Genomic DNA, 13,885 nt, shown 5'->3' with positions numbered 1-13,885 from the left:
GGTATGTTTGCCCAAGCATTTGCCCTGCATATACTAGGGTGCTCTGTGCACCCCCTCCTCCAGTCCTGACCCTGTGGCACCTGTCTTCTGCTGAGGTCCAGTCTCACACAGGCAGGGTACAACTGATGCACCCACAGAAAGGCATCTGTGGAGTCCCGCCAAAAGAAAAGAATCTCTATTTCCCTAATCCATGTCATACTCCTTCTCCATGTACCACTTTTGTGAGAACTCAAACATACTATCCTGCATGGCTTGTTTCTAGTCGTTTGTTTGCTTTAAATGAAACTTTCCAGGTCATTTAAAAGGAGGGCTAATTCCTGTACCTCCCTACCCCAACCCCAATTAAGGTTTCTAGTTTCCATGTAAACCACAAATAAAGTAAACTTCCCTTTTCGACCTGTAAATTTGGGTTTCCTGATGTAGATTCTAATAGCCCTTTCCACTTTCTTTTTCCTTCATGTAACAGAGCAAGTAGAAAAAGCTATGATAGCAAGACTGTCAGCCTTTGGAATTTCCCATAGGTTTTAGCATAATGTTTTATACTTTGTTTGCACTTAAAATGAAAAATAAGAAAATCAATAAAACCCTATGCACACAGATATGAAGAAATATGAATCAGCTGATGGGTGGGACAGGCTTTTTTGAGAGAGCTGAGCCACACAGTGAATTAAGGGAGTGACTCAGAGTCTTTTAGCATCTCAACAAAGGTGGACACTGTGGGGCTTGTAAAAATCCCTAATCCACAATCCCATGAAATGGACCTAAAAGCACAATTTCTCTGCTTATTAAGTTGGGAATATAAAGGACTTAATTTTTGCTATGGACTAACCCAATGGATCACTATAAAGCAATAGTTTGCTAACTTGTTTAATCATCAGAATCACCTGAGAGACTTCATAAAAACAAGGACCTCAGGTCTCCCTCCAGGCCTCCTGGATCAGAATGTACAAGGGGAAGCCTCAATATCTGGGTTCTCTTTAATTTCCCAGATACTGCTGGTGATCAGTCAGATTTAAGGGCCACTGTTATGAAGATTTTCCATTTCTCTACATTACATTCTTCAGGGGTGGTGAGTATATGACACAGAAGCCACCATTCTCCTCTCCTGCTCCCATGACAGGTTATCACTAATGGATAACCACAGCCTTTGATGCTGAGCTCCCAGTTGGTCTCAAAATCCATCTCAATATAGCACTTCAAGAGCCACTAGCAATCAGAATCAGCACACAAGCTAGTAACTTACACGCCACCACAGCTCTATGAGGTTACAGCCAGTGCTTAGCATTGAACCAAAAATCTAAACTCAAAATCCGTAAATATACACACATGGCATACACTGCCATACCTTATCATTTGCTGACTTCTGAGCAAGCATGTTAGAGTAGAATCCTCCCTGACCTAGAAAAAGGTTCATCACCACCACCAACCTTCTAAAGGTTCTCCCACAAGCTGCAGGAGACCAACCAACGGGTCTCTCTCCAACCCTTTTCATTCTTCCCACCCCTCCCTACGGTACCTGAACATACAGGAGTTTTATTCTGCACAGAAGAGCCACTGATGGGCTTCCCATCCGGAGTGACACACCAGCAGTACCCAGTGTAAGTATGGCACTGCACCTGTTCAGGGAAGTGAAAACAGAAGAAAACCATAAGTCTCTGTCACAATATGAAGACTCATCTCCAACCCCTTTCAAAGCATCACCCATATGGTGAAAGAGCACCTTCCACCTCTCATCCCCACATCTGTCTCCAGAGTGTCTCTCGTGGGTGGTCCAGTCAGTGAACAGCACTGGGTACATGTTTGCTGCGGGACGCCCACGCAAACCACAGCAATTCACCCACTTCTTTCTTACTCCTCTTCACACTTAATACCCGCATCATACTGTGTTTTTCCTGAGATGATTCTCACCAATACCTGTACATTTGTTTTCTCTAGCACTGGCATACGCTCCTATCCAATTATAAAAAATTCTAACCCACCCTATTTTTGAGACACAGTTTCACTCTGTCACCCAGGCTGGAGTGCAGTGGCATGATCTCGGCTCACTGCAACCTCTGCCTCCTGGGTTCAAGCGATTCTCCTGCCTCAGCCCCCCAAGTAGCTGGATTACAAGCGTGTACCACCATACCTGGCTAATTTTTGTATTTTTAGTAGAAACAGGTTTTGCCATGTTAGCCAGGGTAGTCTTGAACTCCTCACCTCAAGTGATTTACGTGCCTCGGCCTCCCAAAGTGCTGGGATTACAGGCGTGAGCCACCGCACCCAGTCAAAAATTCTAACCCTTGAACTAATTTGGCAAGTAAAAGTTGGAATGTCACCATTGCAGATTGATATGACATTTCTTTAACAAGCAGAGACCAGTGGTAAGCTTTTCGTCTTTGTCTAGCTTTTCCCAGCATCCATACATAGATCAGCTCGCCTATTGATCCTGTGGCTCTCTTGAGATGAGGGCACACATGATGAGGTTAAGGCAAGGGGGTAAAACCTGCAGGTTTATTTCTAGACGCCCCGCTGCACCACTGTATGATCTTCCTTAAGCCTCCAAGATCAGGTCTGCCTGCCTGGGAAGAGCAAAAAGGAATAAGGCTTTTTGCATCCTTCAGGGTAGCTCTTCTTTCTCTTCCAGTAGCTGTCGCCCTACCCACCATCTCCCGCCCCACCCCACTATCCTGCTTTCAATCTGGAGTTCCTAAACACACAATGAGGCCTACTTCCCTGCTTAGAATCCTTCAGTGATTCCTGTCGGGATCTAGGATAGAGATGAAACTCATTGGCATGCATTCAAGGTCCTCCGTGATCTGCCTCCATCTATTCCCGCAGCCTCATTTCATGCCCATGTCCTGGCACACACCCTCCACGCTGGTCACAGAACCCTTTGATGCTCCTAAACACGTTCTAGTTTCTCCTGATTCTGAGTCTTTGTTTGCTCCAACCATTCCATTTGTCTGGAATGCCCTTCCCCAACCCATCTCCCACCTACTCCTAATCCCTCGTATTCCCCTCCTCCTTTGTGATACACCTCCTCAAAGCAGTCCCAGCCTCCCCTGCCTCCTTCCTCTGATCCTCCCACACACCCTGGGGCCCCCCAAATCAGAGCCCTTATCACTGTGAGCTCTAGCTGTTGATTTATCCAGTCCATTCCCCCCTCTCAAGATTGTGACCTCAGGGACTGCATGCTAGTTATTTCTACATTCCCAGAATCTAACATAATGCCTGACATTCATTGTAGGTGATTGATGGGTTGAATAAAGGCATCCATTATCATATTTCCTCAATTCTTGGTCTCCATCAATTATAAAAATGCAATGTCAATGTAAACAGCCCCACTACATTAAACGTAGATCTCAATTATAAGATGTGTGCCAATTGCAAAGATACTAAAGTGTGAAGAAAATGTGCCTCTTGAAATCAAGGACATATTGGAATCAAGGCTAGACAGTAATAGCATACAAATTGAGTGGTAAGGGATGGAAGGGAGCAGTGAGAGGACAGATCTGACAGCCTGGGTGAAATCCAAAAGTTATCACAAAGGCAGAAAGGCTATAGAAAGGCTTCTGCTCTTGTGTGGGCACCAAACACTGTCATTTCCCCCAAGACGAGTTGTTTCACCATGGACCTATCAACAGAAATCAAGGATAAGACAAGATAGGGGGACCCTTGTTCCTACCACGAAGGTGCATGTTGTATAAATGAGGCATTTCCCGCAGCTCCTGCATCTGAGATGCTGCTCAGGTCTTCTGATCAATGCCTTTACCCCAGTACCATGCCCCACGCCCACTTCTTCTCATGGCCATGGTTGCTACCCCAAATGTTCATCCAAGAGCAGTATCTTCAGGTCAGGTCAACGCTACTTTCTGAGGAGCCTTAATGGTGGAATGGAAACACATCCAGACAGACCTGAATTTGAATCCTGGTCCAGCCAGTTATGAACTGGACACATCACTCAGCTCTTTAAGCCCCATCTATAAAATGGGGATAACAATGTCAAACCTGAAGGTAAGGAAATCCATTGTTTGGCACCCAGTGAAGGCTGGATATGGAGTGGCAGTGGTAAGGATTGTTCTCAGCTGTGCCAGAAATGCCTGGCAAGCCGGCCTTTTCAAAGGCCAGATCTCCTCTAGCAACCTCCACAGACTTGGGTGGGAAATGCTGCTGGAAATGTGGAGTTGATCCCTTCAGACTCCATCCACCCTACAGGGGATATTTCCTAGGGACAGTTCCTCGCCAGTGGCAGCAATTTAATGGAGCCTGGCAGGCTGCTTTCTCCTCCTTGGCCAATAATCAACTCTGGGGAAACCTGTCCCAGGAGCTGAATGGCTACGCTGACTCACTCCCAGGGACCTTGACTCCCATGGCCAAGGCAGGCCTCTGTCTCCATGAGGACTGTGCCCTCAAGTCCATCGCCCAAGGCTGTGTCTCTGGCCTGGTGCTGTGCTGCGGGAGCCGGGCACCGCAGTCAAGTAGACAGCAGAGAACGGGCTGGTTCGAAAGCCGCCTCCTCTCAAGCACGCACAGAGTCCCAGCCAAGGCTACTGGGGACAGAAGCAAATTCATGAGTAAGAGGCTAAGCCCAAAGCTTTGTTTCTGGGGATATAACCTGACCTCTGGGCTCAGGGGGTCCCAAGGGCCACATTCTCACTGAGTGTGCCCATTGTATCCCAGTGGGCACATGAACACTGTCTCCCAGCCCCCAGCTGGCCCAGAGGCCCAAACACAGCTCCTTTCTCCCCAGAGCCCTCAGCATTTTTCTCAGTCCAGGCTCCAAAGAAGAGAGCCCAGATCACAAAATCCCAGTCTGGGAGCTCCTTCCAAGTCCTATAAAACTGAAATCGAATAAGGAATTGTTGCCACGTGCTTGTGAGGGCTGGGGTATACAATAATGGGCACGCCTGCCCCAGGTATGCCACAGGAGTGGGGACAGCCATGGGCAAAAGGTGGCACAGAAGACCCGAGCAAGGTCTCAGATCCAGGAGCTGAGGGAAGTGGCTGAGCACAAGCTCTTAACTGAAGGAGCCCGGAGTGAATCAGCCCATGATTCCACAATGAGAGGTTGTTTCTAAGTTGTCTAGGGAGTTTTCAAAGTGACTTCTTGCAGAAAAAGAAGTTACATGGAGACAGTCTGCAGCCAGCCTTCCAGCACTTCCCAGCTCCACCACTTAACTCCTTCTGCAGCCTTGAAAAGCTTTTTAATCACACTAAGCCTTGGCCTATCTTTTTAAAAAGGGAAGATAATCATGACAATAATACCTATCTTAGTTGTTAACAGAATTAAATTTGATAATGTAAATAAAGCACTTAGCTCACAGGGTAAGTGCCCAGTTAACTTTCAGCTATTTATTTTTATTATCATTGTGTTATATTTTAGCAAACTATCTGTACACTCAAAAATGCCAGAGCCAGATTATCTGATGAGGACAAAAGAACATCCTATTCTGAGCAGCCTGAGGGGAAGGGGCAGTCTAAAGTCAGCAAAACGTTTGAAAAGGTTTGGGTGGAAGAAGAAGATGCTTGTTTTCACATAGAAATAGTTCTGTTGCCAGCAGAGGAGAGAAACGTTTCTTGCAGAAAAGCAATCGGGATGTAAATTCTTTGAATTGATGGTTTCTATATAAATGATCAAGATGTAAACTCTGCCTGGCTTAGCTTCCTCCCTTGCAGATTTATCCTTTTAAATTAATAAGTAATACCCTTCCTTTTTCCCTAAGAGCCTCAAGTCGGTCGACTTTCAGACTTAATCTCTGAGAAAAGCCCAGGCTAAGAGGATCCATGAGGCAATTGGCCATTTCAAATATCTCCCTGTGCAGTTCGCAAAACTCAGGGTTGTTCTTGCCCAAAGGTACAGATACAAACAGTGAAATCTGCTCCTGTCCCACTCCGAAGCATTTTAGGAAAGCTGAAGTGTCAACAGATGGCTCTTCCTTAAGGGACAAAACGTGTTTACTCATCAACCTAAGTGAGGTTACCTTCTGCTTATATTGTAACTGTACCTTAGAATGTAACTGGGGGGGTGGGGCCGGGTGCGGTGGCTCATGCCTATAATCCCAGCACTTTGGGAGGCCGAGGCAGGCAGCTTACTGGAGGTCAGTAGTTCGAGACCAGCCTGGCCAACATGGTGAAACCCCGTCTCTACTAAAAATACAAAAATTAGCAGGCGTGGTGGCAGATGCCTGTAATCCCAGCTACTCCGGAGGCTGAGGCAGGTTTGAAACCAGGAGGTGGAGCTTCCAGTGAGCCGAGATCACACCACTGCACTCTAGCCTGGGTGACAAAGTGAGATTCCACCTCAATAAAAAGATGTAACTAGGGGTCCCAAAGGTCCTTTAAAGCAGTGTGTTCCTAGATAAGTAAGTTTCATCTCTTGACTCACATACTTTAATATTTTTGGCAAGAAGCCCTTTACATAAACAGCCTAGTGGTATATTTCAGGCCAACCTCCATCCAAATAAAGACAGGCCTGAATTATTTTAATCCTGCTAATCTTCAACATTAGCCCAAATTCTGAACACCTGGAAGGATGCGGAAAGCTAGCACTCCCAACAAGGCAGGTGAGCAACTGATGAGCAGAGAAACGTCAGCTCCTGGGGGTAAAGCAAGTCAGGGAGCAAAGGGGAAGAAAGCACAGACAGAAATGGGGCCGACAGATGAACAACGCGTATAGACGCTATCACCTGCAGGTGCCGTGTCCAACGCAAAAAATACCACCTTCCACTTTCATGATGGCTTCTCAGTCACCATCGAAGGTCTATGCCTTATCTCACTTGGGCCTCAAAGCCACCCTTTGTGCAAATCTTTTACAGGAGAGGTACAGAGAGCAGAAGTTATTTGTTCAAAGGTCACAGCTAGTTAATAACAGCACAGGACATTGGAATCCCAGTATCCAAGCAATCATAAAATTTCAGAACTGATGGACTAGAAAAAGCCTTAGAGGTCACCAGTCTAACCCAAACACTTCACAAATGAGGAAACTGAGGCCCAGAGACAGAGTAGTAGTTGGCTTCCAGTACCTTGTCCCAGCAGATGGAAAGCTCTCAGACCTTGAGGAAGGAGGAAGAGACAGGAAGTGGCCACAAGCACTGATGTCCGAGGAAACTGACTGAGTATCTTTGGGCCTTGTAATTTTCTGGAAAATAGAACTCTTTGGGGTCATGTAAATATGCCCACCAGGGAGGCAGCTGGAAGAGAGTCTTTTGCTCCCATTTCAATGAGAGGCCTTTTCTGGAGTAGCACTGGGGCCTCCACCTGCTGTGGGCTGCCCTGCTTCCCCTGAGAGGTTCTCTGGGGGTTTCTATGCAGGTGTCAGGCCTCACCTCCCAGAGTCGCTTCTTTGTTGCTTGTTCTTTCACCCTCCTACCAATCACCCCTGCTTTTCTAGGAAACCAGAGAGGAAACCAGTCTCTCTGCAGATGCCCACTTTCTTCTCTTTTCTCCAGAAATGTGAGGCTGCTGTTCTCTCCACTTTGATACACTGATGAATGAATGCAGCTTGTGTTCTGTGAGGCGTGAAGAGACATAATGAGGGATAAAAGTATCCTCTGGCCAAATAACTTTCAAAACATTGGGTTAAACAAACTTAAAAGATTTCTTTACTGCAGAACTTCTTCTAGTTTTACATCAATGAATGATTTATCCCTAAGAGGAAGATACCATTTGCAGCAATTCCTAAACTTATTAAACTAGGAGACTGATATAGTTTGGATGCATGTCCCCAAATCTCATGATGAAATGTAATCCCCAATGTTGGAACTGGGGCTTGGGGGGAGGTGACTGGATCATAGGGCTGGGTTTCTCATGAATGTTTAGCACCACCCCCTTGGTTTTCATGATAGTGAGTGAGTTCTCGTGAGATCTGGTCGTTTAAAAGTGTGTGGCACCTCCCCTCCCTCTCTCCTGCTCCTGCTCTTGCTCTGGCTATGTGATTTGCCTGCTTCCCCTTCCCCTTACGCCATGATTGTAAGTTTCCTGAGGCCTTTCCAGAAGCAGAGCAGATGCCAGTATCATGCTTCCTGTACAGCCTGCAGAACCATGAGCCAATTAAACCTCTTTTCTTTATAAATTACCCAGTCTCTGGTATTTCTTTGCAAGAATGGACAAATGCAGGGACCCTCCCCTAATTTTTACACAAGGAGCATTGGACAGAACTAGTGTTCGCTGAAACATGCTCGAGGTCAGGGGAAAAAGCAGTATAATGAACTACAAGGCCTTGCTGTATTTTTCTCACTTTGCCCCATCCTACTTTTCTGCAGTCTAGGTATCAGGCTTTCAGTTCGCTATGCTTGAAATAATTTCCTTCTGGTGACAACCCCTCCTCTCTTTTTGTAATGCTTTGCCAAGCTATGTATTTGCTAAGCCCCATCCTACTTTTCTGCAGTCTAGGTATCAGGCTTTCAGTTCGCTATGCTTGAAATAATTTCCTTCTGGTGACAACCCCTCCTCTCTTTTTGTAATGCTTTGCCAAGCTATGTATTTGCTAAGGAATCCATCCTGAATTGCCTCGGAACTTCAAGGACAACTGGGATCCCATGGAAGGCACAGTGCCTTCTCACCCTGTGGCTTCATTTCTCCCCATCTATCTCTTTGTGCTTCTCTCGCAAAATAGAAATCATGAACCACATGCAATGGGACAGGCTTGATTCAGCATGCCTGGTAGCAACTACAAAACATGTCATGAAAGGACCGCTGTCATGTATATGAACATTTCCTAGTGGGAAAAGATTTAACTACAAGTAAAAGGAATGTGAGTATTTTTCTAACTCTCTTTTGGCAGTGAGAGTATGAGACTGTTTTTTCTTTTTAATCTGCCCATTACTCCAAATCGGTTAGCAGGGTTTTTGGATTAAGCTAATCCACAGTGAAATTTAAACATCTTGCTGTTGGTCCTACTGATGGCTTCATGTCAGAGCAGTATTTTCAGCTGCTCTGTTTTCCTTTTGGCTGCATTCCCTACAGGATGTCTGAGCAGTTGTGGTTTTCCATGGGTGCTATGGGCTCTGGGGGAAAGAAGGGAGGGATGGTGTAATTCTTTTGGTCTGTCTAGCATGAGCTGTCCTTTCCTCAGTTTGGAACATGTTATCGCACAAATCTTCTCCTCATCTTTAGTCAGGTTTGACTGAGAAGCAACAGGAATAGAAAGGAAAACATGGTTTTGGAGACAAAAAGACCTGAGTGTAAATACCATCTCCACTGCTAGCTGTGTGACTTCAGCAAAGTCACTTAACTTCTCTGAGTCTATTTATGAAATAGGGTTCATGGTACCGCCTTGAAGATTATTAAGAAGACAAAACGAGATATAGAAAGCATCTAAAACAGTGTAGATATAGGATATGCACTCAGCACATGCTGATTTTATCCTTTTCCCCTGCCCTTTTGCAGATGATCTAGGCCAGGGGTGTCCAATCTTTTGGCTTCCCTGGGCCACAATGGAAGAAGAAGAACTGTCTTGGGCTACATATAAAATACACTAACACTAACAATAGCTGATGAACTTTAAAAAAATCTCATAATGTTTTAAGAAGGTTTATGAATTTGTGTTGGGCCTCATTCAAAGCCATCCTGGGCTGCATGTGGCCTGTGGGCCATGAGATGGACAAGCTTAGTCTAGGCCATAGCCTGAAAGCACTTCTATTCTTGTTGGCTGTAGACACTGTCTCCCACTCTATGCCAAGTCTAGGGAGGATTGCCTATTGGGGAATGAATAATTTTTCCTTTAAGAATATTTACCTCATCTGCCAGAATTTAAGAGGAGATGCAGGAAAGGAAGCTAATCCTTCAATTTCAAATCCTCCTAAATATGGGAGTCTTTGTCAACTGTATTTTTTATGAGTTGATGGCGTGACATGGCTGCCAACATGGCATGAGTTAGGAGTGGTGTGTTTAGAACAAGAGACGGCCTTGTTCTTCCCCAGCCTGCTCACGACCACATCTGAAATCTTGTGTCCAGTGTAAGGAAGGATGCTATAAGGAAGGCCCTATAAGAAGGGCCTTGGCAAATTAGACTCAGAAGAAGGAGGCCAAGAGGAAAGATATATAAATCCCTATGATATGGGAATGAGTGCTAGAACTAAGGATTTCTGCCAAGGGAAATAAATTGTTGGCTGAAAGAGAAGATTTCACAAGGATATAATGGTGTCCATCTTCAATCCATCTTTCTGTAGATTCTGTAATTCCCATAGCTAGAACTGAAGTCATCTGTTGGAAGTTATAGGAAGACAGCTCTCAAGTCAAGGTAAAGAGGACTTTCCAACAAAATTGTCCCAAAATGCATTATGGATTTTGTCATTGTGGGAATAAGCTTCCTGTCTCTGAGAGTAATCGAGCAGAAAGTGGAAGACTACCTGGGGAGAGACTGTAAGTGGAACCTGAGCCCGGGATTGGAGTGGGGTAGGGAGAGGAAGGAGAAGATAAACCAGATGTCTCTGAAGTTCCCTTTAGTCCAGAAGGTCCGTAATTCTACAACCCTTCTGTAAGATGAACTTTTGCTCCTGAAGAGTAGGGTGGAGATTTATAAACTAGTACCTAATTGTTAGTGTTAAGACCACCATTCCAATTATATGGTGAAGAATATTTTTTGTATTTTCCAAAAAGTTTGAACAGCATCCCCCACAATGGACATATAAAGACATTTGGAACATCCGAGTGTTAGGGGTCCGGGGACCCAAGGAACTTCACTGTCTTCACTCCTGTTCCTCTGTGTGATGCCTAGAATGATCCGGGTTTTGTAAACAGCAAATATGATACCTCTTGTTCCCTTAATTTTATTTCTATCTTGGGGGGTAGGTATCAAATATATTTTTATGTTTAAAAAAATATCTAATAAGAAAGTCCCTCATAAATAGGAGCTTTTATTCTGATGAGAACTGTGAGAAAGCTGGCTGGTGGGGAGCACAAAGGTGGCCTGCAGGAGTTGAGCCTTTCCTTGTGTCTCCTGTCTGACTTCACTTTTAATAAAACTTTCCTGTCTTCACACCTCCCACCTGAGTTCCTATTATAAATTCTTCCCTATTTTGACATGGAAAAAAATTTTGATCCCTTCAATTTTGCAGAAGAGTTTAGTTGACTGACCTGCTGGGTCACCTCCCAGCATGTTACGTGCACTCAGTGCAGTGGCAAAAGCCCTAAATGTGTCTTAATGGCTCTGCCTGAAAGTTTCCTGAGTAAATGTCTGTTGTGGGCCTACTGTGTGCCCAGCCACCTGATTGGACATTAGCTCTTGTCTCATAAAATCCTAAAAAGTGGCATTTTCCTCCTCAGAGATCAATTGAGCCCCCTTCCCAATGTAGGAACGCTCCCTCCCACCCCCATGGCACGGCTGATGGATGTCCACTTGGTCTCTGCTTGCCCACTTTCCGGGATGGGAAGTTAAGTCCTCTTTGAGTCAGACCTTCTGTCTGTGAGCTACTCTACTTGTCAAAAGTTCTTCCCTATTTCGAGTCAGAATCCTACTTTTACATACTGTACTTGGTGATCCCGGGTCAGCGTTGTGGGACCACACATAAAAGACTATTATCATTCACAGACAAAGGTTTGGATCTGGCTCTCAGGTATCCCTTTGGTCATCTTTTTACTATTATTATTATTATTATTTTTGAGATGGAGTCTTGCTCTGTCAGTCAGGCTGGAGGGCACTGGCACCATCTCGGCTCACTGCAACCTCCACCTCCTGGGTTCAAGCGATTCGCCTGCCTCAGCCTCCCAAGTAGCTGGGACTACAGGCACACGCCACCACACCTGGCTAATTTTTTGTGTGTTTTTAGTAGAGATGGGGTTTTGCCATGTTGGCCAGGCTGGTCTTGATCTCCTGACTTCAGGTGATTCACCCACCTTGGCCTCCCAGACGGCTGGGATTACAGGCGTGAGCTACTGTGCCTGGCCTGGTCATCTTTTTATCCATCCTTTGGTTGTTATCTCCGGCTCCATTGGATATTCCTCACATCATTTCCCAACTTTACTCACCTGAGTCACCCTCCTGGATATGCCCTAGTTTGGCAACATCACTTTAAGAGATGGCAATGTCTCTTAGAGGGGCAGTGTAGAATCATGGTTAGAATCAAGAACTCTGGAGCCAGGGTACTTGGGTTTGAATCCTGGGTACTTGGGTTTGACTCTGCCACTTGCACACTGTGAGACCCTGGGCAAGCTACGCAGCTTCTCTGTGGTTCAGTTTCTGCATCAATAAAATGGGAATGCAATAGTGCTTATAGTGAGGACCGAATAACTTAACATGTGTCAGGCAAATATAAAACAGCCTGGAACCTTGTATATAGGTTAAGAAAGTGGTATTGTTGATGACAATGATTATTATCTAAAAAAGAATAGCAGAGCCTATAATTCCAGCACTTTGGGAGGCTGAGGCGGGTGGATCTCAAGGTCAGCAGATCGAGACCATTCTGGCTAACACAGTGAAACCTGTCTCTACTAAAAATACAAAAAATTAGCCAGGCATGGTGGCGGGTGCCTGCAGTCCCAGCTACTTGGGAGGCTAAGGCAGGAGAATGGTGTGAACCCAGGAGATGGAGCTTGCAGTGAGCCGAGATCACGCCACTGCACTCCAGCCTGGGCAACAGAGTGAGACTCTGTCACACACACAAAAAAAGAATAGCAGAGAGAGTGACTGAAGCCTCCCACTACTGAGCCTCTCCTCTCCCACAGACAGCAGGAAAGCCAGAGCACGAGGCTTCCGTCTTTCCCTCCCTCCCAAGTACACTGCATTGCAGAAGAGCAGCTGCAGATACTGCCCAGAGCTCACTCCTTTCATTTCCACAATAGACAAATTGTAGGGACAGAATCATCAAGGGCTATGGGGAGCTCAGATGCCCAGCTGGGAGCACCCAAACCTTGCATACTTACTCCAAAGCAAATGATGCCAGCCAATCTGAGAGAGGACTCACAGTGGCCATTCAGTTAGAAAACAGCCATTGAAGAGCAGGACAGAGCAGACAGTAGGATAGGCGAGTCCCCAGAGAACACAATGGAGACAGTGTTCTGAGCACAAAGCATGCTCCATCCACCCGCATCTTATCACACGTCCTTGCACCTGATGGGTGATGGGGGCATGGGGACCAGTTCTCCCATTGAAAAGATGATAGTAGAGGCTCCCAACACATGCAAGAGATTAGACCGGTCACTTCCTAGACAAGTCCTTCCTGCACATGAATGGGTCAGACCCTGCTCTTGCCATCATTGACAAAATTAAACATTAAATTTCATAACTGCATAACTGAGATTGTTTACGCACTGCAAATTATATGCTACCTGGACCTCCCACAGGAAGGCAAAAGTAGGGTTCCCTTGGGAAGCTGGCGGCTGGCTGCTGCTCACTGGGGCTCCAGCTTCTACCTCTCCCAGATCTTGATGTGCTGAGAACCTTAATGCCCACAGAGGATACGCCAGTGGGGGAGGGGCAGGGCGGACCAGCACAAGCCCATCGCTCTACTCAGACAGGCAGCAGCATTTCTCCTCTACGACTTCAAGGCTCCCTGTAATCCAGAGTTTCTAATTTGAAAAGGAATTCCCTTTCCTGCTTGTAGATTCAAAGAAGTATTAGTCTGTCAGAGACTGAGAGCTCTTAGAGATATACAAGGCTCATTTGATCGTTCGAAAAAGTTTCCTACCCCCAGTTGGCACCGTTCTCTCCCAACCTTTCCCTTTTCTTACAAATATCATGCCAAGGGTACTGACATTGTCCCAAAACCTAGGACCACAGCACAGGGTACAGGTTCCTGTGCATTCCCCCTACTAGATCTCTGTCTTGGTGAGTAGAGCCAGCACCAACTCCATACATGAGTGTAGAACAACACTTATCTCACTGTCCAATTAAAAAGAAAAAATAAGATTTCAAAACTTACTACAAGGTTATAGTGATCAGGAGAGTGTGGTACTGGCATAGGAC

At 45.7% G+C, this 13,885-nt stretch overlaps 1 protein-coding gene across 1 annotated transcript in view; it reads right to left on the bottom strand.

Moving 5' to 3' along the window:
- The window catches only part of SMOC1 (SPARC related modular calcium binding 1), a 109,007-nt gene that overhangs the window by 61,764 nt on the left and 33,358 nt on the right, over positions 1-13,885 (bottom strand). The window contains exon 13 of the mRNA XM_033190827.1: positions 1,517-1,616. Coding sequence (XP_033046718.1) covers positions 1,517-1,616 — 100 coding nt within the window. The remainder of the gene's footprint in view (positions 1-1,516; positions 1,617-13,885) is intronic.

Source organism: Trachypithecus francoisi, unplaced genomic scaffold, assembly GCF_009764315.1.
Source record: "Trachypithecus francoisi isolate TF-2019V2 unplaced genomic scaffold, Tfra_2.0 Lachesis_group3, whole genome shotgun sequence".
NCBI classification, from domain to species: Eukaryota; Metazoa; Chordata; class Mammalia; order Primates; family Cercopithecidae; genus Trachypithecus; species Trachypithecus francoisi.
Note: the sequence above shows the minus strand (reverse complement) of the source record. Positions and strands in the feature narration are given on the sequence as shown.